Below are 26,422 nucleotides of genomic sequence, written 5' to 3'. Positions count from 1 at the left end.
TTCAGTGACCTTCAGATAGACTCCTGTGGAATCACAGACAGGTAAGGGCCATCTCACTTCTTTATTTCGACCTGTCCATTGCCAAACATTTGGCAGCAGATTAAAATTTATATGTAAAACAAATATTATTTTCTCTCCTGTTTTCTACCATCATCTGGAAATGGATTATATTCACATTAGAAAAAAGGAAAATATGCCTTTAGTTTTACATTTTATATTTACAATTGATAAAATTTAGATAGAATCCATTTGACCATGTTATTTATACACATACATGCTACCAGTTCACAAAAGATATTGTTGATGCTGCTATAATTTAGGTGGGTATGAATGTATCAAAAATGTATCATTAAACTCAATAGCTTAGGACACCTTAACAGTAATATTGATCATAATGTACCAATAAATCAGAGACCTATCTGGTCAGTTATCATACTGAGTTTTGCTTCCCTGACAACTGAGTGATATACTCAGAAGCATAGAAGTGTAACTGGTTGCTATGATCCTAATGTGTAAAATAATTTACTGACTTCTCTGCAGGGAATATAAAAAGGAACCTCTCTCTGGAAAAATTTGACCGTAGTGTTGATCAAGGTGTAAGGCTGATCCAGTAGTTTCAGTCAGAGCTCCAGTGCAGTACATGGTAGTGCAAAATTTGGAAGTTAACAATAGCAGAGAAGCAACTTTTAGAATGATAATCGATAGCTAATAATTTAAAAGTACTTTTAGGCATGGTCAACTATAGCCAAATAATCTTTCCAGTTATGCTTTACTATCAAGGCTGTTAATTTTAATTATTGAGATCAGTGGACTGTCATGGCCATTACAGATTTTAAAAAATTAAAATGTGACAAACTTAGCCCTTACCTTGTAGTAGTGTTCTGTCTATATTTTGAATAAATTCATAAAATAACCTTATTTAGCAAAAGATTAGGACATTTCTCTCTATGAATATACTTTTATTTTTTAACCCAATCTGTAAACAAAATAATTCTTTCTATAATGAAAGATTATACGTAAAGGGAGAATTTAGATAATAAACCACCATTGGCTTGATTTTAGGAGTAAATGACAGTGACTTTTTCCATAGGTACAACCACACCAGCCCTGAAACCTTAGTTTTGATTTTGGGGAGGGCCTCACTCACAGAGGTCAGGAACCCCACCTCTGATGGGTGATAGCCATCAGAGATAGTGGGGCGGGTCAGTTCTCCACACCATGAATGACAGTCGTTAGACCACCTCAGATTGCAGAAAATTCTTTTGGTACAAATAGATCCACACTTCTGTGTGATTGCTCCCGAGCTGCCATTTTACAATCCACGTAACCTGCTTTCTAGAGGTACATATTTGTAAAATCGAATGTGGTACAACACAATTGGAGAATGTGTGGTGTCTGTACCACACCTTAAAAGGACTTCAGAAATAGTGAGCAAATTATGGATCAGATAGGCCTTGACTATACATTTTTTTAAAGAAAAACTTCAGGGGAATAGTAACCCTAACAATCTTAGTTACATTTGTATACCTTTTATTCCAAATGTATCTCTAAATTTATTCTCTTATATTCAGAAGAAAATATATAGTCATCTTTTGGTATCTGCCAGAGGATTAGATCTAATCTAATTGGTTCTAATATAGATATCAAAAACGTATAGATGTTCAAGTCCCTTATATAAAATAAAATAGTATTTGTATATAACCTACTCACATCTTCCATATGCTTTAAATCATCTCTAGATACTTATAATAATACAATGTAAATACTATGTAAATAGTTGTTATATACTGTATTGTTTATGGAGTAATGATAAGAAAAAAGTCTGTACGTACTCCATAGGGGTGCAGACATTGTAGGTCTAACTGCATAGTATACATCAGCAACATTGTAACTTTTTTCCCCAAATATTTTCCATCCCTGGTTGAGTGAACCCACAGATGCAGAAGCAGTGGATACAGAGGGCTGACTGCATTCATTTATTTTGGTCTTATATATAGTACCTATTGACATAGCTTCTAAAGCATTGTTGGAGTATTTTTTAAATAAGTCTGTATACCAGGCTCTATGCTAAGCACTTAACAAGAATTAGTATTTAAATTTGTGTCTGAGTGTCTGCATAAGGAAGATAAAAGTATGTAAGGAGTGGGGAATATGCGTGTGTGAATGACCTTACAAATGTGTGTGTGTGTGCATGTGTGTGCGCATGTGTATGGGTTAATATGTGAGAATTTGTGTGTTGTATGGGTAAGAATTTGTGCAATAAAGTTATGTTCTAAAATTAATTTTAAATTAATCGCTTAATATGTATTTCAATTAATCCTCATGAAAACTCTTAGAACCTGTTCTTAGTAGTATTTATTTCTTATAAATATGAAAACAGATGCACAGATAAGTTAAGCTGACTAAGATGACATGACTAAAAGGCAGAGTCCAGCATCAAATCTAAGCCCTCTGCTCTATGGCCATGCCACTCTGAATGTGCCTGATCCAGTCTGATCTTGGAAGTTAAGCAGGGTCGGGCCTGTTAGTACTTGGATGGGAGACCACATAGGAAGACCAGATGCTGTAGGCGATTAAAAAAAAGCAAAACAAATCTAAGCTTTCTGGTTCCAGGAAAGTTCCTCTGAAATATATACCTGCCATGTCCTACAGCCCCCTTGGTGCACATTAACGTTTATTGTGGTTAATACTTAATCTGTGTATAATAAACTCATAATTTAATGGTTTAATAAATTGCAGTTTAAAACAAACAGGAATATTAAAATATGCTTTAAAATTTGACAGGAACTAAAACAACATAGTTCTTTTTTATTGTAAATAACTTTAAGTTGGATCAAACCTACACACAAAGGTGTACATACATGTACGCACATGCTCACATTCACAGTCATTCACACATACTCTTTACACACATAAACTAATGTAGTCATTGCACATGGTCTCTCACACATGTACACACTCATGTGCTCACCATATATTCAAAAGCCCCTTACCACACATAATCCTTATGCATACACTCCACGTACATACGTTTACACACTTCCTCACACATTAACCCATGCACACTTATACACGTACATTCTCTCACACACCCACACCATCTTTACACACCTAAAATTATTCCCACATCTTCTTTACACGCAGTCACACACACACACACACACACACACACACACACACACACAGACACACACTCTCATCTGGAAGCCCTCCCTCACACACACACACACACACACACACTCACACTCATCTGGAAGCCCTCCGTTTGTCTTCTGTCGACATATACCTGCAGGGAAGGTCGCCTCAAGTCCAGGAAATCTGGTGGAGAATGACTGAGGGGTGAGGGCAGTTGGTCTCTTCCTGGAGGCGAGGACAGAACTTTGAAGGGAGCTGCCATTCGTGTCTCCATGTCTATTTCCCCATGTCCATGTCCCTATGTCTTGGCAGAAACTCAAGTGGGGCTTGGGCAGGGGTGACAATTGTTAGGACATAAACACTTACTAAGTTACTCGAACCTAATGCATTATTAAACAAAAGAATCCAGTATGTTTTAATATCAATGTTTTAGGAATATCCTCTGATTGAGGAAGGTTACCATCTCAGACCTGAATTACCTACTCTTTCCTGAGTTGAGTAGGGCAGAGGGTGTGGTATGTCCCTGGTCTCAAATGACATCTGGGCTACTGAGACTGCTGACAAGAATTGAGGCCGTTGTGTCACATTCACCATGGCAACCTCAGCAGGCCCAGCACCTGCCTCCTGGCTTCCCCAGCCTGCAGCCCTCATATCTCCATGGTGCTGTTCTCCCAGTCCACTCCCATCTCCCAGTCCCTGGGCTTGGGTGTCTTGCCTGCATTGCACATTCTTCCCTCCAGTCTGGTCCTTGACCTTCCTCCAGTCACACCCCCTTTTCTCTTTCCCAAGGAGCCCGTTAAGCCTGCCCTTGTTCCTCTTCCTTATGTTCACATGTGTTTCCCCCTCCTGCTGACACTTGATCTGAAGATCATGGTGTTATTCTCTCTCCTGTAACACTGAAGATGTGGCTTATTTATCTGAGAGAGAAAAGGGTGGAGTAGGGTGGGGGTAAAGGGCTGGTTCTTGTTGATTTTACAGTTATGAGATTTGAATGCAGGTGGTCACCATTATCCTAGGACCAGTAGGCACTCAATTGTTCAATTTTCCTAAACGTGATAATATTATAGAGATTTTTACTTCAATATCATTAATTCCAGCCAAGTTTTACATTGTGTAAAAGTCTTTTGAAATTTATATTGGCATGGACAAGGAGTCAGGATAAACAAAAATAGTACACATCACTTCAGTTTTGGGCATGTCGATATATACATTTGTTCAATTCATAAGCAATGAAAATAATGATGGAAAAGTCTAAGGAAAAGGCTAGAGGAAATGGGTTAATGAGTTGTTTTGCTTTGTGTTGGAATGACTAGTGAGCAGAAAGGTGTACAATACAATTGTTTAGAACATTTAGTTAGAATTAGTACTTCACTATACAATGTAATTCGACATAGGTTAAAAAAAAAAAAGAACTACTATACGATGAATTTAAATAAAATCCACAATCCAGTCTTTCACATTGTAATTTAAAAATGTAAAAAGTCAAGTCTAACTAACAAGAGTTAACAAAAATGGATTTGTGTCTTTTAGTAGCAGATCAATTAGAAATAGCACATATATAAAAATAATTAAAGATTATTCTTTAGAATTTTAGGCATAGCTATTTATATCTGCCCCCTTTTAAAATACGGTTGCAGTCTGTTAATAGACTGCTCTGTCCTTTTCTGATGACCAACTAGGATTGTTATTGTTTTACTTTTAAAAATTTTTCTCTTCTGGATTGTTATTGATTTGAAATACTTAAAATATTAAATACGTCATGAAACATTATTTGAATGGATTCCTGTGAAACTATAAAAATGCTAAAATATATGTAAACTTAATTGGCATGGAAAGACACCCATTATTTATTAAAAGGCAGGTTGTAAAATAATGTGATTATTATGATTATATATACACACCTATACACATATATAATGTATATATACACAAACACATATATGTTTATAGTGGTAATTTATATATTGAGATTGTAAGTTATATTTCTTTTCTATTGTTTCCTGGATTGTTTGATTTCTGTACATAGGACTTCTATTTTTTATTGTCAGGAAAAATCAATAACATTATTTTCAGTTAAAGCTGGAAAATTCTATAAGCAAAACATGAAGTTCCCGTGCTTAGCTTTAATAAAGGAGGAAACTCTGTCGCAAATATATTCTTGGCAGATTTTGTAGTTTATTTATTTTTTAATCTGGGATGAATGAGAACATTTAAAGCCTTACCCTCAGTGTATCATTCAGTAATTTTTTTCATAGTATCTTAAGCCAAAAGATGTACTTACCAGTTTCACTTAAAAAGTTGTTTGGGTTCAAACAACTTCATAAGTGTTTATGTCTTAACAATGGAGTAACTCTTTTGAAAAAGATATATATATTTGAAAAACATTTTTGTTTCATTTTTAGTTAAACACAATTACTTAGCAATTGCACATGTTTACCGTTGGGTACTGTACAACTTTTCAAAGCTTGAAATCTTTGGGGGAGACACTGCCACCTTCATTTTTTGTTCAACGTTGATTTTACATGGTACTTGTTTTTTATCAGCCACTAAAAGTTCTGCTTCTCAAAGTTCGGGTACCATTAAAAGGAATGTATTACGATCAAATGTTGAAATTGAACTAGCTCGAGCTAGTAAGTCACATAGTGTTTGATAGATGTTGAATATGCCTGTATTTCTTTTGAAAATTCAAATATCCTGGGAGCCCCCATGAGTTCAGTTCAGCACCCTAGGGCACCTTGACACGCTGCCTGGAATTTGTGTCTGCATCATATAACTTCAGCATTCCTGGATGTATGCATCAAGTGAATAAAGATGTCCCTCCCTCCCACTTCCTTCTCTCCTTCCCTCTTCTTTATTTCTTCTTCCTTTAAAATTCAGTGTAGTGAATCAACATGAGTAAATGTTATTTTGTGTAAGCTGTTCATATTTCTGGCAACATATTGACTTAGCGTTATGTCACTTAGGGAAAAGAAAGAGCTCTAATAGAGTAGGACATGATGAAAATTAAGCAGCCACAACTACCTGAGAATTGGTTAAAATCCGATGAATTTATCGATCTATGGTTTAGTTCTGTGATTAAAGTACCATAATGACAGACTGAATAACCATTAGTCATGTTAAATTTACTCTTTATGTTAATGTTGACATTCTTCTTTCACATGACCATGTACGAATGATCGATATTTTATGATATCTCAAGTGGAAGAATAGTAATTGTGTCTGCATCTTCTTTTAGGTGTTTGCCCAACTATTGTGAGCACGGTGGTGAATGCTCCCAGTCCTGGAACACCTTTCACTGCAACTGTGCTAACACTGGTTACAGGGGAGCTACTTGCCACAATTGTAAGCCAAACACATCTGCTTGTTCTCGCCTCCCTTCTGATTTCTCTGTTTCATTTCCCTTTTCGTTACTGTGTGTATATATGTCCATGTATGTGCAACCATGTATTGAAATGTACACCCTTGAATTTTAGCATCCCGTTGATTTCTAGTTGACCCAACTCATTTAATTCTGGTCATCCTTTAATAGGTGGGTACTGTTATTATCCCTAATTTACTCATGAGGTAACAGAGAGAGATTGATCACCTTGCCTAAAACGTCTTAAATAATTGAGCCACAGCAAGGAAGTGAACACTTGGAATTACGCTCCAGAGCCTGGGATCACAACCAGTACTCTTTTCCTGTATTATAAACCATACATTTTTTGTCTGATGAAATGTTTGCAGGTATTGTAAGATTCATGCCATTTTGTCATCCAGATATTTGGTACATGTGATGGGGTCGGCCTAAGGGCGTTCGTTACAGTCATCGGCCCCACCCACCTCAGTCCCTTCACTGTACGCTGCTTTGTACTCCTGACAGAGATTAGATTGGAACCTTGGGCTCGCAGCCCTGGGGCCTCCACCAGGGGACTCTGAGGGGGCCTGTTCAGTGCCATAGTCAGAGTCATTCCTGGAACATCATCTTACATATTGCCTTGTAAGCTCATGAAGAATGTTTGCTGTTCCCAAAGGCACACCTCCGTGTAACCAGGGGCCACATTACTGGATGCAGGTCACCCAGCTAGCAGAGGGAGAGTACATTTTAATTTTTTATATCCTCCATCATTTCCACTGTCGTAACTAACTCAAAACAGAAAGCTAATTGAATGTGTTTTAATTGACTATTTGCCTTTAATTGTTATCAATGACTGAATCTAAATATAAACCCAAACAGTTCTGAGGAAAAAAACGGTCAATAAATGTGTATTTTTATCTGTGGCCCACAGTTTGACCCCAATCACTGAGTTAACTCATTAGGGGGTTGAGCAGGTAGTCTAAATGGAGCTGAACGGTTTCTTTTTCTATCTTTCTTTTTTTATTTTTTTATTTTTGCCAATAACCATTCTGAGAAATGAGTCCAAGATGGGAAACCTAGTTATAGTGAAACCATCACTATCTTTTGCAAAGTAAAGAGGGGGCAGCAATGGGGTCTTTTAAAAGGTTTTATTAGAAAATAACATGTTAAACAATCATGTTATAAAATGTCAAGCAATACACATGAAGCAAAAGTACTCCCAATTATCCTTATCCGATCACGTGACCTCTCTAATACCTACCCTCTCTCCAAAGTTATATGTAGATTCTGTCAACATCTTTCTAGGAATTTATGAACACAGGTATGTGCACATAGAAATGTATAAATTAACTATTTTTGTGTGCCTGCTTCACTGCACAAAGTACAAATGTGATTAGAAAGCAATCTATACTTATATTTCCATCAATATAATATATAATATGAAAAAAATAAAACTATCATTTTGTGGAGGAGTGGAGAAGTAATTTGGTATGATTATCTGAAATTTTTGTAACTCTGAGCAAATTAATTACATATGGTCTAAAAACTAACACAGTTTTCAAAAATTTAGAATAATACATCAGGGAAGGACATTCAGGGATGATTTATTTCTCATTTCACAGAATAAAGAGCTTGATGGAAATTATCAGTACATTTGACCAAGTATTCAGTGGGATTGGGCACTATATATAAGTGTTAATATCAAACCTCATACATGGAAATTATATAGTTGTATAATGAAAAGCATCCAGTTATGGATCAAAACACAGTGAGATCACTTGGCGGCAAATTTCATATAAATATTTCTTCTGATTTGAATTTTAATTATCTTGAATTCTCATTACAGAGCATTAGAGAAAGCCTCTTTTGTAAATTAGCTTTTAAATTATGAGGAACTTTGTAAACCATATTTGTTTTACAAAAAAGGATTTTATCTATAGATAATTTTGTGTGAGAAAGGAGAATAGTTATATTATATAAAACTTTTCTATTGTATAATTATTGGATAACAGCAGATTATTTAAGGAGATTGCATTATTGTGCTTCAGATGTCAGATTATTACAAGGTGAAACAGAATTAGAAATTCCAAAATGGATGTTGAAAAATTTATTTGGATGAATTCATTATAAAGATTCATTATAAATGTCTTAACATGTAAACTATTTACCTTCTCTTTTGTTCTATCTAATGTAAAAATAACCTAAATTTTCATTTTAACTAATATATTCTTTTAGTGATAAAAAATAATGCCATAAAATGTAACCTCATGCTCCCTTTTTTCTATTTAACCTACTTTCATCCTTATCAGTTTTTAAAAACAGAATGAGTTTTATTTTAAAGTACATTTTACTTTTTCTTCTGGTCAATAATGTATGTATTACATTTTGAAACTTGGAGTATTTTGTGTCCATATTAAAATTTAAGAGATTCATTTTAAACTATTCCATTTATAATGATCCAATTTTTTTTTTTCACAGCTATCTATGAGCAGTCATGTGAAGCTTATAAACATAGAGGAAATACTTCCGGGTTTTACTATGTAGACTCGGATGGAAGTGGTCCCCTAGAACCATTTCTTCTATATTGCAATATGACTGGTGAGTTAATCAACTTTCATTTAATAGTTAAATTTGCATGAATGCTTTAGACACAAAATTTAAATGAAGCAAGTGGAGAGTTGACCTAATTTGCAATTTGATTAAAATGTATAAAATGTATAAATCTTTAAAAAATAATTAATGATGATGATTTAAAATGTTGCCATTATTTTCTATGCATGTGGTATATATATAAAACACCTAATAATAAATGTATTTTATTAAGTCCCAAAACAAAAATGATAGACTTTATTCTCTGAGGATATTAATGCATATGAAAGCTTTGAACAATATTTATTTTTTGAATGTAGATAAAAGTGAAGTTTATTCTTGAATTCTTTACTTACGTATATTTAAATAGGAATTAATAATCGTGAAAAAATAAGTTTGATTAAATTCATCATTTATTCATGATAAAAAAGAAAATGAAAAATCAATAAATTACCAATAGCGGAAAATTTCCTTAAATTTGTTAAAGAGTATCCACAAAAAACCACTATAGCATATAACACAGTTTATGGTGAAATATTAAAAGTATCTCCCCTGTTACCAGCATTAACAGAAGGATGTCTGCTGTTATCACCCTGCTCTCCATTATTTGGGGGTCTGAGCCAGTGCAATAAAGCAAGAGAAATGAATGAAAGATATAAGTGCTGGAAAGGAAGACCGAGATTCTCTTTATTGTAGATGTCCAGGTTATGTATTGAGAATATTCTAAACAATCTAGAGATAAATTACTAAATTTTAGGATGATATCAGTTAATATAAAAATTAATTTATTTCTGAATACCAGCAATAAGCAATTAGACAGTGAAATTTTAGAAGATTCTATTTTTACTAGCATTAAATATCTCAAATACATGGTAATAAATGTAATGACAGATGTGCAAAGCTTCTACATGGATAAATATTAAATAGTCTTGAGCTAAACTAAAATCCTAAATAAATACAGAAATATAAAATTTTTATCGATTAGAAAATTCAATGTGTAAATATCAAATTTTCTCAAGTAGGCATTGATTCGGTGCAAACCTAAATTAAAATTTCAGTGAGGTGTTTGTTTGCTGGTTGGTGTAATTGTTTTAATGAAAATAAGCAGTTTCTAAAATTTATCAGCAAATGTGGAGGGACAAGAAGAACCAGATTAATCTTGAAGAATAAAGCTGAAGGCCTCAACTCTATCTGATATAAAGACATTATACTGATAAGTTAAGTAAAACTGTGTGTGATTAGCACAAGGGTAAACAAACAGACCAATGACATAAAATAGAAGGGATCAAGATTCCTTTCAACCAGTGGTGCTGGGGAAAATTATATATAAATGTAAAAAGGAATATTGATCTCTTCATCATCACACACAAAGAAATGGATTTTAGATGAAGTATGCTATCCAACAAAGTAGCCACTAGCAAACAAGTATCTATTTAGATTCAGAGTTAGTTTTAAAAACTAAATGAATTGAAATTTTAAAAAAATTTAAATTTATTTATTTTTATTAAATTTATTGGTGTGACATTGGTTACAAATTTAAATTTAAGTTAATTTATTATAATAAGATGAAATGTCAGTCCCCCCAGTCTCACCACATTTTAACTGCTTAATAAAGGTCTTTTCCATCACTGCAGAAGGTTTACTTTGGACAGTGCTGTTTCAGGAAGTCAAAATTTTATGGAGCAAAACCAACAGAAAAAAGAAATATTCAATTGAAGCAGGAGGTGTTGCAGAAGTGGATTCACCTCTTAAAATACTGGGGAAAGAGCCTTCCAGGCAGATGAGATATCTAGTGGTTAAGTCCTGATGGGGGAGCTCTTCCCAGGTGTGTTCAGCAACCAGCAACCAAACCAGTGTGGCTGGGATATGGCGAGTAATCAAGGAGTAATAGGAGAGCAGGAGAGAGGCAAGCAAGGGCAGGGAGGGGAGAGAAGAGAAGAGTCATGGGGCCACCAACAATGTCATAAGGTATCTGGCGTTACCGTGAGTGAGAAGAGAAGACGCTGGAGAATTTTAAACAATGGTAGATGCAATCTGACTTCCTTTCATAGGATCTTAATTGTTCTTGTGCTGGGAGCTGCCTATTCAGGAGCAGGGGTAGAAAGAATTTGGGAGACCATATATATATACCATGGGTACACACACACACACACACACACACACACACAGTATATATACATACACATCTTTTTCTCTCTATATATCTCAATCCATCCATCCATCATCTATCTATCATCTATCCATCCATCCATCCATCCATCCATCCATCTATCTATCTATCTATCTATCTATCTATCTATCTATCTATCTATCTATCTATCTATCTATCTATCTATCTATCTATCTATCTATCTATCTATCTATCCATCTATCTATCTATCTATCTATCTATCTATCTATCTATCTATCTATCTATCTATCTATCTATCAAAAGACTTAGGAAACCAGTTTGGAGACCAGTTCAAGAAATGCAGGAATCCAGTAAAAGCTGATAATGGTGGCTTGCACTGGATAATATAGCAGTGCAGATGGAGGAAGGAGATTTGGTTTTCTCATTGAATATATCTGAGATGTGAGAAAAACAAAAGGAGCCAAAAACAGCACCACATTTTATCTTGGGTCGTTGGAGTAGATAACTTGCCATTATTTGAGATGTGGTCAGAAAAGGCTTGAGGGTCCAGATCAGGAGCTCAGTTTTACACATTTTGAGTTCAAGATGTCTGTTACACATTCAGATGAGATACTGAGACGACAGCTGAATATGGAAACAATGGTTCCTTCGTATTAACGTATAATTCTGAAAACCGCAAATGGAGGTCAAACCTGGGAGACAAATATTTGGAGGCATATTATAGAATGCATCTTTAAAGATTTTTTCAAATAACACGACCAGGTGGCTTCCATGAGCTGTCACAACCATCAAGGACAGTGCCTGTCTTGGTCCATTCTGGCTGCTATAGGAAAATACCAAATAGGGTAGCTTCTAAACAATAAAAGTTTATTTCTCACCCTTTTGGTGACTGGAAATTCTGGCGGTAGCAGAGGTGGATGAAGGTCCTCCTCTGGTCACTGATTTCTTATGTCTTCACATGCATTTAAGCACCTTTAAGCATTACAAGCTAAAAGAGGCAAAGAAAATCTCTTTTGAATGGACATTTTCCTAAACTATGTTAAAGACTAAAAAGTCTTTCCAAACAGAGTATTCTAACTATAATTGGAAAATAATTAGAATAATATGAACTCCAGTGTCTGCCCCTGTTAAAATGTATAGGATGCTTTTCTTCTACACTAATTCCATTGCTTTTCTATAATGAAATAGTTTTATATTCAAGAAGTTTCTCATTATCAAACACTGCATAAGGATGTTTCAGTGGAGAGAAAATGATGCGAGCTGGAGTGGTGGCTTTCAAACTTCTGTGAAAATGATACTTCGGTGGCTTACAGTCACCCTTGCTCACTGCACTGCTATTAAGACTCTTGGATTTAGTTTCACTGACTCAGTAAGTTTAGAGACCAAGGTCTGGGTCTCTATTCCATTAACAAGCTCTCCCCACATGATTCTAAGATAGGGGCTCCCAAGACCATTCAGCGAGAAGGCTGGGAAGTAGAGGACTTATAATAGAATTATTTTTACCTCACGGATTTCAATAATAAAGGCTTTCTTCATAGCTCGGAGAGTTAATAACTATCTTTATTCAAATGCAGCCTTGCTTATATTGTTTTGTTCCCAAATGTTCTTTCCTTTTATCTCCCAGCTTTCCTTGGCACAGCACTTCCTACCTGCTCTAGTCTTTATCACATCCATCACCCTCAGCTATTAAGTATGAAGGAACACAAGCTCTGCAACTGTGTTGCTTAAACAGCATGTTTTTTCCCCCTCTACACTGCTACACACTAAAAAATAGCAGTCAGCCTAGATAAATTAAGTTCTTAATTATTCAGTTGCTTTACATGCAATTTATATTATTGGAAATCTCCTCAGGGAAAGACACCAGTAGACCCAAACTGCCTTTTAATTTTTTTTTCATGTATTTATTAAATTTAATAGATTTTCTGCCTATTTCAGCTGTCCCTTCTTACTCGTTTCCCAATATATCCTTAACAACTCTCCTTGAACCTGATAAAGGATATTTAAAAAAAAAAATCATGGCTCTTATACAGATATAAAAATAAATGCTAAAAAACATATTTTAAAGATTTAGTTTAATACATTATTAATGAGGAAGCTAGTAAGATGTTGCAACTATTCAAAGGAGAATCCAAAGAACATACATACATACATATATATATCACAGGAACAGTGAGATAAATGTGAAAATGGAGGCAAATCTGGCTTCTTTCAGAGTGGAGGAGGGAAGTCAATCGAATCTTTACCAGGTAGAATTTCCTTGTCCATAAACAAGAATTATGTGTTATAAGGAAACCTGCTCTCCTAGAAAAAAACCTGAAAGCCTGGGTTACAGGATAATTGAATGTTACATAATGTTAAATAAATAAGTCTGAAATTGTGACGGCTATGAGATGTTATTAGATGGAATTTAGAGATAGTGAACTGCTCTGGAGAGATTTATAGGCTCATCTCTCTCAGAAGCATTTGCCTACACTCTAAGAGTAGTAAAAAACTGAAGATTTGCACCTCTCCTCTCTCACTCTATGGAGGAGAAGAAAAGATTCCAGCCTTCCTCTATAAGCCGGAAGCCTCATAATTTCAGTGTGGCTCTTCATGGTGTAACTCCAGCACGTGCAGGTGCATCTGGCACTCATTGTGTGGGCCTCTGGAAAATTGGGATGTGGAGAACAGATGCTGCTAGGATTCTCTGTGAGCAAATGGTCCCCGATCTAGAGATCTCCTGTGTCTGTTAGTCTTTATCTATATATCCTTATCATCTATAGCTATATCAGCATATAGATAGATAAATGTAGATAAATATAATTTGAATGAGACAGACAGGATAACTTAACTTGCAAGTAGGATAACATCTCATAGCCTTCACAATTTCAGAATTAACATTATTTTGCAATTCAATCAGTTATCTGTAATTTAGAGTTATAAAACAGCTAAAAGGTAATGAAAGTCTCAGAGCCACCATAAAATCAGAATCAGATAACCTGGAAGGTTGTGTTCTAATCTGGACAATGCATCATTTTTATTCATTCATTTGTTTATCCCCTCATTTAACTAATGTCTTCTGCATGTTGTGCCAAGCCCCTGTGCTATGTACTGAAGGTACTATGGTTAACAAATTGAAAACTATCACTCTTCTCCTAGAGCTTACAAATGTGTGGAAAAGACCAATAAAATAAGTAACAAAATACTGAATTGCAAATTGTGATGAAGTCTATGTCTTTTACAGTTGTGATTTCTAAATCAGTGTTTGTGGAAATATCGGATGACACACTCATGTCTGAAAGAACAGAAAAGAGGCTGTAATTAATATTTTTGAGAGATTCCCGTTAGTAAATTACATAAGATGTGGAACTTGGCTGCTGGGCACTCATTTCCATTGCTCAGAAACTGTTGTGATGATTTCATTGTCTCTGCTTTGCCCTGGAAATCTAGATTGCCTAATAAGTGTGGCATCTGTTCAACTTCCTGCTTTGTAGCACTTTTTATTAAAAAATAAAATCACTTACAGAAACGATCATAATGTTGAAATTTTAAAATTTCAAAAGGAAGTATTTATATGAGCTGCCCTTTAACGGCTGTCATGCCCTATGGCCTTGAATCTCTTGCAACAACTTAAAAGACCTTTAGAATCATGTGTTAATTCTGAACCAGTGGACACTAAACTGTAGGGAAGTCCCTCTCAGTGTGACCCAAAAGGCATAGGGACAAAGGTTTCATGCAGGTTTATTGTCCTGCTCTTTTGGCGGCTGCTCAGCCAGAGTTGAGCTCCTCCATGCACCATTGATTTACCACAAGAAAAGATGAATCATTTTACTGAACAACAAAGGCAGAGTCCAACAGAGGCTGGACTAACAGATTTGCCTTGTTAATAATCTTAAACTCCTAACAGCCAAGATTAAGTTGGCTAAAATTATAGAATTTCAGACCTACTATATGGCTTACTATATCTTTGCTACTTTATTTGGAAATGGAAGCTCAGATTTTCTCTGACTTTCTTATGGGCACAGATCCATGCCACACCTGCCACACAGATCTGAACATCTTAGATCTACATTGTACTGCCATTTGGCCATCTATAATTAATTTCATTAGCTTATATGTCATGTCCTTTTCAAGGAAAATATTTTGCTGTTAAAGCTTTACAGTGAGCTGAAATGAAAGGCAGAAATAAAAGTAGTGGCTATTGTTTCAGAGAAAAATTATGCTCCACATAGGCAATAAGGCTGTCGAAGTTGTGTCCTGTCTCATTTATTTGGCAGGCCTCTTCTGTTCAAACTTCTGGTGACCAGGAGAGGGCTGGGAGTGACATTTCTCAAAGTATACCTCTTTGTCTTAGTTTGATTGTTGAACCATGTGAATGTATTAGCTCAGAAGAGAGGTGAAGTAGATTCTAGCTGCTGTTTTCCTCTGATTTGGAATATTCCTCTGTAGTACAGAGAGTTATATGACTTAACAGCTCATATATACCAGAATTTTGACAACTTCCAATCCGTTTCTTACCTATTAAATCAGAGGATTTTTGATTCATCCGTTCGTGTGTGTGTGTGTGTGTGTGTGTGTGTGTGTGTGTGTGTGTATAATCACAGTAAATATAATATGAACCTTTGCTGGAAAAGTTGAAGGATGGATATATTATGCTGATCTTCTGTTACAAACATTGTAGGATTTTTATTTCATCGAAATCGTTTTGGTAATCAGTATGATGGAAATGTTTGCAGACATTTAGGGGCCGATAGTGATAGCTCTAGTAAATATGCAAAGATATTTTATTTTTTGTGTTAATTGAGTTGCTTATGCTGAATTAGATGTGTTCAGTTCAAAAGAGTAACTTCCTATCGTATTGCATAACTATGCAGATCACATGATACCAAAAAGAACATTTCAAATGTGATTTAAAAAGAAGTAGATGTATACTCATAATTAAATGTCTGAAGACAGGGATATACAGACCATAAAAATTTGACTTTGTTTTTGTGGGTAACATGGATGACTTTTAAGACTAGAAAAGTCATTGCTTATAATTTAAAATATTCTATAAATTCTAAGATACACTTTTTTTTACATTGTAACATCTTTGAATTCAGAGTGTATCAATAACCCACAATGTTTTACAATGATAATAGGTAGCATTATTTTTCTTTCTTTAAGTAAAAATAAAATGAAATCATGGATCTTTAAAAGGTACAATATCAGATTTGATGAAATAAAATGTACCACAAAAATTTAATAATCAATTTTCTTAATATTTTCAACATATGTGTTGTCTGGCTAAATTTCATGAAAAAGCAAAATAAAATCACTGCAAAGCTTGGCAATTGTATAAATTTCAAGGAATAGAATCACTTTAATTAAGTCAAAAATTTTAAGAGTTCATTTGTGTTAATTCTGGCTCTCAGAGAGGTTTGATGACTAGAAAAATTTGACTCAGATAAAAGGTGATTTTGATTTTCTTTATTTATTTTAACTTTTGCAGACTAGTGATGGTCTCCTCTCTTTCTTCCCCCATTTCTGCATCCAAGAAACTGCGTGGACCATCATACAGCACAATGGCTCTGACTTAACAAGAGTGAGAAACACTAATCCAGAGAACCCATATGCTGGGTTTTTCGAGTATGTGGCCAGCCCGGAGCAACTCCAGGCCACCATGAATCGTGCGGAGCGTAGATAAATGTAGATAAATATAATTTGAATGAGACAGACAGGATAACTTAACTTGCAAGTAGGATAACATCTCATAGCCTTCACAATTTCAGAATTAACATTATTTTGCAATTCAATCAGTTATCTGTAATTTAGAGTTATAAAACAGCTAAAAGGTAATGAAAGTCTCAGAGCCACCATAAAATCAGAATCAGATAACCTGGAAGGTTGTGTTCTAATCTGGACAATGCATCATTTTTATTCATTCATTTGTTTATCCCCTCATTTAACTAATGTCTTCTGCATGTTGTGCCAAGCCCCTGTGCTATGTACTGAAGGTACTATGGTTAACAAATTGAAAACTATCACTCTTCTCCTAGAGCTTACAGATGTGTGGAAAAGACCAATAAAATAAGTAACAAAATACTGAATTGCAAATTGTGATGAAGTCTATGTCTTTTACAGTTGTGATTTCTAAATCAGTGTTTGTGGAAATATCGGATGACACATTCATGCCTATAAGAACAGAAAAGAGGCTGTAATTAATATTTTTGAGAGATTCCCGTTAGTAAATTACATAAGATGTGGAACTTGGCTGCTGGGCACTCATTTCCATTGCTCAGAAACTGTTGTGATGATTTCATTGTCTCTGCTTTGCCCTGGAAATCTAGATTGCCTAATAAGTGTGGCATTTGTTCAACTTCCTGCTTTGTAGCACTTTTTATTAAAAAATAAAATCGCTTACAGAAACGATCATAACGTTGAAATTTTAGAATTTCAAAAGGAAGTATTTATATGAGCTGCCCTTTAACGGCTGTCATGCCCTATGGCCTTGAATCTCTTGCAACAACTTAAAAGACCTTTAGAATCATGTGTTAATTCTGAACCAGTGGACACTAAACTGTAGGGAAGTCCCTCTCAGTGTGACCCAAAAGGCATAGGGACAAAGGTTTCATGCAGGTTTATTGTCCTGCTCTTTTGGCGGCTGCTCAGCCAGAGTTGAGCTCCTCCATGCACCATTGATTTACCACAAGAAAAGATGAATCATTTTACTGAACAACAAAGGCAGAGTCCAACAGAGGCTGGACTAACAGATTTGCCTTGTTAATAATCTTAAACTCCTAACAACCAAGATTAAGTTGGCTAAAATTATAGAATTTCAGACCTACTATATGGCTTACTATATCTTTGCTACTTTATTTGGAAATGGAAGCTCAGATTTTCTCTGACTTTCTTATGGGCACAGATCCATGCCACACCTGCCACACAGATCTGAACATCTTAGATCTACATTGTACTGCCATTTGGCCATCTATAATTAATTTCATTAGCTTATATGTCATGTCCTTTTCAAGGAAAATATTTTGCTGATAAAGCTTTACAGTGAGCTGAAATGAAAGGCAGAAATAAAAGTAGTGGCTATTGTTTCAGAGAAAAATTATGCTCCACATAGGCAATAAGGCTGTCGAAGTTGTGTCCTGTCTCATTTATTTGGCAGGCCTCTTCTGTTCAAACTTCTGGTGACCAGGAGAGGGCTGGGAGTGACATTTCTCAAAGTATACCTCTTTGTCTTAGTTTGATTGTTGAACCATGTGAATGTATTAGCTCAGAAGAGAGGTGAAGTAGATTCTAGCTGCTGTTTTCCTCTGATTTGGAATATTCCTCTGTAGTACAGAGAGTTATATGACTTAACAGCTCATATATACCAGAATTTTGACAACTTCCAATCCGTTTCTTACCTATTAAATCAGAGGATTTTTGATTCATCCGTTCGTGTGTGTGTGTGTGTGTGTGTGTGTGTGTGTGTGTGTGTGTATAATCACAGTAAATATAATATGAAGCCTTGCTGGAAAAGTTGAAGGATGGATATATTATGCTGATCTTCTGTTACAAACATTGTAGGATTTTTATTTCATCGAAATCGTTTTGGTAATCAGTATGATGGAAATGTTTGCAGACATTTAGGGGCCGATAGTGATAGCTCTAGTAAATATGCAAAGATATTTTATTTTTTGTGTTAATTGAGTTGCTTATGCTGAATTAGATGTGTTCAGTTCAAAAGAGTAACTTCCTATCGTATTGCATAACTATGCAGATCACATGATACCAAAAAGAACATTTCAAATGTGATTTAAAAAGAAGTAGATGTATACTCATAATTAAATGTCTGAAGACAGGGATATACAGACCATAAAAATTTGACTTTGTTTTTGTGGGTAACATGGATGACTTTTAAGACTAGAAAAGTCATTGCTTATAATTTAAAATATTCTATAAATTCTAAGATACACTTTTTTTTACATTGTAACATCTTTGAATTCAGAGTGTATCAATAACCCACAATGTTTTACAATGATAATAGGTAGCATTATTTTTCTTTCTTTAAGTAAAAATAAAATGAAATCATGGATCTTTAAAAGGTACAATATCAGATTTGATGAAATAAAATGTACCACAAAAATTTAATAATCAATTTTCTTAATATTTTCAACATATGTGTTGTCTGGCTAAATTTCATGAAAAAGCAAAATAAAATCACTGCAAAGCTTGGCAATTGTATAAATTTCAAGGAATAGAATCACTTTAATTAAGTCAAAAATTTTAAGAGTTCATTTGTGTTAATTCTGGCTCTCAGAGAGGTTTGATGACTAGAAAAATTTGACTCAGATAAAAGGTGATTTTGATTTTCTTTATTTATTTTAACTTTTGCAGACTAGTGATGGTCTCCTCTCTTTCTTCCCCCATTTCTGCATCCAAGAAACTGCGTGGACCATCATACAGCACAATGGCTCTGACTTAACAAGAGTGAGAAACACTAATCCAGAGAACCCATATGCTGGGTTTTTCGAGTATGTGGCCAGCCCGGAGCAACTCCAGGCCACCATGAATCGTGCGGAGCGCTGCGAGCAAGAGCTTGCCTACTACTGCAAGAAGTCACGGCTTGTGAATAAACAAGGTCAGTAAATTGAGGCTTTTGTCCCCCTGTACATATTGCACAGTGCACTCTACTTACCAGCTCCTGAAGACTTTAATTCTGCAAGGTAGTGGCATATAACCACTGCGGGTGTGTGCTCCCTGTGTATTTAGCAAACATTTCACAGTCTGGAAGTCACAGAGATGCTATTGCCTGAAGAAAAGAACAAGTCAATTTATACTGAGCTTTGTTCAAAGCCTTGATTGCTTTTGGAGGCTCTTTCTGGCCTTAACCTGATAACCGTACGGAAAGGGGCTCCATTCTGATACTCCATGAATTCACAATATTTATCCCTTGTAAAGAGCAAGTAACACATAGAGTTTGTTTTTTCGTAGAAAAGAGCTAATAAAAATATGGCTCAGTTTTCTGAAAGTGACTATTCTGTGTGATTCTTTTTCGTGGATTGTTGACAATGAGCCTCCGGGTATAACTGAAAATTAGAATAGGCCACTAGCAACCCCGTTTATTCAGTAGCTCAAGTAGAAATCAGAAAATCATCTTAACTCTTACTTTTATTCTACTTTTAATAACCAGTCTGCTCCTAAATTCTGTGTTTGGTTTCGTGTTTTCTCCCTTGAGAATATCTCATTAAGTGAGACCTTCACAGTTCCCGCCAATACTGCCTTAGTGTAAGCCCTTAATGGCCTAATTCTTAAAGTTACTGTAAGAGCTTTCAACTGGCCTCCCAGCTTGCATCTTTCCATGTCGTCTAACTATCCCATATAGAATTCAAAATCTTAATCTTTATGAAAAAGATAACCTTTCAGAAACACGGCTTCCATCTCGACACTTTGCTATTTAATAAGCTCCTGCCCATCCAACACAGACTCTTCTGTCTGGACACCGGAACTGCATGTTCTGTACCCATCTGCTCATGCAACCTTCATGTTTTCTAGCAGACATATTCTAGCAGGTTTATTTTTTCTTGAGAAGTTTGAGAAGATTCTAAGACATCTGCACAATAAAGCCACTTTGTTAATGTTTGCTCCTGTTTGTTGTCATAAGAGAGGTTGGAGTTCCAGACAGAATGACCAGAATTTTAAAAGCAATGTTTCATATGTGAGTATCATTTGTCATATGGATCATACTGAAGAATTCTGAACTTTTGGTATGACATTTGAACCTATCTCTTCCAATTAAACACCCCTCCTATTTATTCTCCACCCACTTAATACAACCAGATTTTTACCCCCGTGCCTAAGTTCCACCCCCCTTGCCCCTCCTTTTCCTCCTCCTTCTTCCTCTTTTTAAAAATATTCTTATTTGGCCTTTTATCCCATCTTACTGGTTTCCACTCAAATCTTATTTCCCCGAAACCTCAATTTCATCTGTGACTCACTATCAGATAGTTGCAGTGCAAAGAGCACTGGATTTAGAGGTGGGGAGAGATTTAAGTTCAAGTTCTAGGTCTCTCATTGATTAGGTATAGAACTTAGATACAGATGTCTTTCTTGGTCTTCGTTTTCTCTTCTCTGAAATGCGGCCGTTAATACCAGCCTCACAGGGCTGTGGTGATGATTGGGTGCATAATGCATACATAGGAAGGTGCATGAAGTGAGTTCTTCATTCGCAGCTCTCTTGTGCATCATGGTCATAGCATTCCAGTTTAGTGTGCAACCGATTGCTAGTGAGCAAGCACCACACAAAGTAAAGGGGAAGTCATAGAGTTGAAGGAAAACCCGCCTGTATGCTAGTGGTGCTCATGCATTTTTTTTCAGCTCCTTAGTGTTTCAGCCTGGCTTGAGAACCACTAGTGAAGAAAGTCGCAAACTCTAGAAGTCAGTAGAACAGAAAATGATGACAGTTGTTAAATGCACAGCTTTTTCTCAGGTCCATGACCCTAGGATTTATGTTGAATAGATTTGAGGTGAAAAAATTAAAAACAGGACAATTTGGATTTTTAGGTCAAATTAATGTATAAGGAAGAACAGGAAGGTGGTGTCAAACATGTTATATTTACAGTTTCGAATCTTGAATGTAGCAGTTTCAAGTAATAACGGTATCGTCATGGATGGATAAAGGGGGATGTATGTGGAAATATGTGGAGCTGCTGACTCAGCACATTAGAAGGATGATCGATGTGAATACTAGAGTTATTTGGGATTAGAACTGTGGGAAGGGGAAGGGGAATGTTCTATGATCATGAGATTTTATCATTTTAATTTTTAAATGTTAAAAATTTCTCATGATTTTCTTAATTCTTTTTTCTACTTTAAATTCTTTAGGACACTTTAAAAAGCCTTGGACAGAACCAAAGGTATTTGGTACCACTAAAACATTCAGTGGTTTCTATTTTATAGGGAAGATAGGACAATTAGAGGCCAAAATATTATTCACACTTCAGGAATAATGATTTATTTTCTCTTTAACCTATGAACATGTAATGTTTTAGGCAGTATATTAAAATATATCTAGTACATGTTTCAAGTAGATTCCACCTTCTGTTGATGAGTTAATACACAATTTGAAAAACTGAAAGTATGAAGGCTTGATATTAATATCGTTATGCATAACACAAGCTTTGATAACTCTTTTGTTTCTTTGGCATGGCCGAACTGGTGTGTATAGTCATGCTAGGAGAGAGGTTTCTAGCACTAGTAGAGGTCCTATCTAATAGAAAGTTACAATGAGCATTGGCATTTGTAAGTAAGGGAGAAATTAGTGAAAGTCCCAGATTTTTAGTGGGGCTGATGATAACAACTTAAAAGGTTTGAATGTTAACAGAAAATGATCAAGCAACTTTGAGTTCGTGACTGATTTGATGCCACATTCTTCTCATGCTCTGATTCTCCACTGACTACAATTTTCCTCTCTTAACTTTTTTATTTTTTATTTTTATGAGAGATTGCCCACAGGCCTCACCTCCTTTTCTCAAAATCCTACCTAAATGTTCTGTCTGTTCTTTGCTCTAGTTCCTCGGCATCATGGTCAGTCTTAACTCTAAGAAGGAGCTGTTAGCTGAACACTCATCATAGAAAGAAATGCATTTGGTTAAGGGAAACTGTTTTTGAATGTAGTGTTTGCTTTAGGCATTAAGATCTTTCAGTGCGATTCTGTAGTCTGCAAATAAATAGCCAAGCCATTAAATGAAAGAAAAAATACATGCTTCCAAATAAATCTTAAGTCATGACAAAGAAGTGCCATGCCATGTCTAATGTTTAATAAACAGCTACTATATTTTTAGCCAATAAATATATTGAGATAAATCATTGATTTTACATAACATTCTATAATGTTTTAAGGAGCATTTCATTATCTCAAGTCAGTTTTATTTCTGATATGTTAATTACTTTGATTTATATTTTTAAATCAATTTGTTTCAAAAATTATTTTCAAAGAAATTACATATGTGAACTGCTCTCAATACAATTTTACTATTATGCCTGAATTAACTAGGAATGGCTGGTGTCTTTTCTACTCAAAGAAAAATATATCAATCAGTTAAGCTTAAATAATAAAATATTTTTAAAAGCTTTCTTAAGGAAATGCCACCAATTACAATGTGTGAAATATCAGTACATCAAACCAATTTTTCTCTCCTTTTATTCTTTTTAATGATTTCGGAGGCAAGGGCATTATACTGGGATGGAAGGCAGTGGGATATAAAGCAGATGTTACATTTCTCATGTTTGTCTTTCAGACGGAACCCCTCTGAGCTGGTGGGTTGGACGAACCAATGAAACACAAACTTATTGGGGAGGTTCTTTGCCTGATCCTCCAAAATGTGCTTGTGGACTGGAGGGGAACTGCATTGATTCTCAATATTACTGCAACTGCGATGCTGACCGGAATGAATGGTGATTTCCATTTGATTTCCTTTATGCAAAATAAAGTCTTTTTTTTTTTTTAAATGAATCATTCAAAATATATAAAGTTAGGCAGATACTGAAAAAGTTAGTACACTGAAGAAATTAGATGAGGGTCTGTTTTGATGAAATGTGTTATAATCAATTTGAATCCTAAATATTAGATCAATGGCCTTTTATTTTTTTGTAATGAACTGTTAAGTCATGTACCTTTTATTTTTGTAATAAGATGAAAGAGGCATTGCTTTTATGTTTCCTCTCCATTGTAGGTAAATTATCATTCTCTTTAAAATTAAGTATAATTAAACATTCTATTATTCTCAAAATATGTTTATAGCCAGTAATTACTAAAATACATTTCCTCAATAAGCTGCCTATAAAATCTTTAAACATGTAAACTTAGAATTTCTCATAATTATATGAATGTGTAGCTTTTATTTGTTTAAAGGAGAAACCATGGCCCAAAGAACTAATGTTCAGTTTATCATATTTTAAAAGAGAAAATCTGTAACATTTTAGGGATTTGAAAATTGAACTTATTCTCCAAATAGAAAAAAATTCTTACGTGTTTTTCTTTGAAAAATTAAAAAATATATTTATTATATTTTGTACTAGAGTTAGAATATACATTGATTTTATTTATTTGTAAAGTGAAAATATTTTTTAATTTTCATATTCACATTTCAATATACCATGTGTATATATTACTTTACTATTCTCCTGGATCTGCTAATAAGAATTGTTTTTTAAAATATTAATAACCAACCTGGCTATAAATATGATTGATTTGGTTACAGAATATAAATTAATTCCAATAATCAGTTTGCTGTTAATTGAGCTCACATTTCGAATTATATGATATTTCATATTTTGGGGGGAAATATTACAACTATATTATATCAAAAAATAGATTCTTTTAGAATACCCTAGAAGGAGGCGTGTATATGAAGTCATAATTATTCTTGTAGTGTTACATGTTTGGTATGAAGACTATTTCTCTTAATCAAATTCTGGTTTTTAAAAATTTCTACTTCCTTTGGAAGACTTTTTTCTCACTGCCTTCGCAAAATACACACCTACACAGTAATATTGTATTTTAAAATGTGAATAAAATGTTCATAGCAATGCTTAACAAAAGAAAAAAATAACTAACTTAGTTTCCGATAACTCTCCAATACCTCCATAACATATTATTCATCAAAAATAATTTTCAAAAATAAGGTTTTGAAACTTTTTATATTAAATTCTGCTTATGGTAATGTAGCTTACATAGAAATAACCTTCCCCAGAAAAACTATAAAAACAACTACTTGAAGTAAGTGAAGAACAACCAAATCTAGATAGAAACTGCCAGCTTTAGGAGTCTCTGACTCCCATCCTTGAAAGAAGAAAACTCAAGTGGGTGAGATATAAGTTTATGTATACCTATTCCATGAGGGAACTAACTAAACTAATGCTATGGAGTGGCTAGAACTCAAAAAGGATATTAGCTTTTGGGGAGGGCTTGAGGTGTCAAAGCACAGAATTTGGGATTGCCAGAATGGCTGGAAGTTGAGAGGGTTGTGGAAATTTCAGAGAGGAGAAACTTTCCTGAGAGAGTCCATCATTTATCAATTCCCCTCCAGTTCTCGGCTGACCCCTGAACTGCACACAGGGCCAATTTCTAGCAACCAGGCAGAGAGACACAGCTGGAAAACTGAACAGACTTAAACATAAAGATTTCAGTAGTGACTGCCAGAGGGGACACAGGATTTGGAGTTTAAGTCTCACTAATTGAGATGGGCTTTGTAAATCCCTCAGCTTTCCATAGAAATAACAGAGGGTTCATGTCTTTACAGCAAAGACTATGTCCCAGAACTGAGTTATGATTGAAAACTAAGAGTGAAACTGACATAAGCCCACCTTAATGAATTGCGAAACCAAGCATTTCACAATTTATTGTGATAAAGATGTGATTTAACTGCCTGTGAAAACAAAAATGAAGCCATCAGAGAACAATAACAGAATCAAGTCCCTACAATATCACGCATGATGTCCAGAACATGGTAACTGCATATTCAAGTTATTGCATATTCAAAAAAGAGTAAACTTGGATCCAAAGTTAAGAAAGTAAAAGCAAGGGTTAAAGAAGTACAGATTAGTAGTTGGCCATAGGATGGGGAGCATGGCAGAGAGAATGCAGTTAGAATTAATATGTCGGCCAGGTGGAGGGCCAGTAGAGGGAGGGTGCAGTTGGGGAGATTGTTTTATGAACTATATAGATGTCTAACCGTTGTACTGTATACTTGAAATTAATTAAAATAAATAAATTTTAAAAAAAGAATATGAAAAAACACTTTTTAGCAAACTAACAATGCCAGCGAAGCTCTAAAATGGGTTGGCAAACTAAAGTCCGTGGGCTAAGTCCAGCCCTCTGCCTGTTTTTGTAAATAAAGTTTTATGGGAACACACACACATTCTTCAATTTTAAAAGATTGAAGAGGCTATAAATAAATTTGAAAGTGGAGAAGTAAAACAATTAGGTTGATTTATAGCTATATATTGAATTTCTCTATCCTACAAACTGAAAATAGACTTTCTTTTAAGGACCAAAAAAAATATTTTCAAAACATTGTTTCATATTATTTCAGAAGTATCATTTGAATCAATAAATCAAAAATCAAGCAAAGTGCTGTTAACAATTCACATTCTCTATGGTCAATGCCATAAAGCTACAAATTAATAACACTAGCATAAACAAATCAATTTAAATATTTTGGAAATTTGAATAATAGCTAACATTTATTGGATGTATACTACCTGCTTTCAGTAGT

The 26,422-nt window shown here is 34.8% G+C and overlaps 1 protein-coding gene and 1 pseudogene across 1 annotated transcript in view; both read left to right on the top strand.

The window, feature by feature from the left end:
* Positions 1–26,422, top strand: part of CNTNAP4 (contactin associated protein like 4) — a 226,197-nt gene that overhangs the window by 149,980 nt on the left and 49,795 nt on the right. Inside the window, 5 exon segments of the mRNA XM_025045348.1 lie at positions 1–41; positions 6,371–6,477; positions 8,951–9,070; positions 19,588–19,785; positions 23,444–23,600. The exon segment at positions 1–41 is cut by the window's left edge and continues 64 nt beyond it. Of these exon segments, the coding sequence (XP_024901116.1) occupies positions 1–41; positions 6,371–6,477; positions 8,951–9,070; positions 19,588–19,785; positions 23,444–23,600 (623 nt within the window).
* LOC112478225 lies at positions 2,455–2,572 on the top strand (annotated as a pseudogene).

This window comes from Pteropus alecto, unplaced genomic scaffold, assembly GCF_000325575.1.
Source record: "Pteropus alecto unplaced genomic scaffold, ASM32557v1 scaffold42, whole genome shotgun sequence".
NCBI lineage: Eukaryota > Metazoa > Chordata > Mammalia > Chiroptera > Pteropodidae > Pteropus > Pteropus alecto.
The sequence above is the reverse complement of the archived record's forward strand: the minus strand, read 5'-3'. Positions and strand labels throughout refer to the sequence as shown.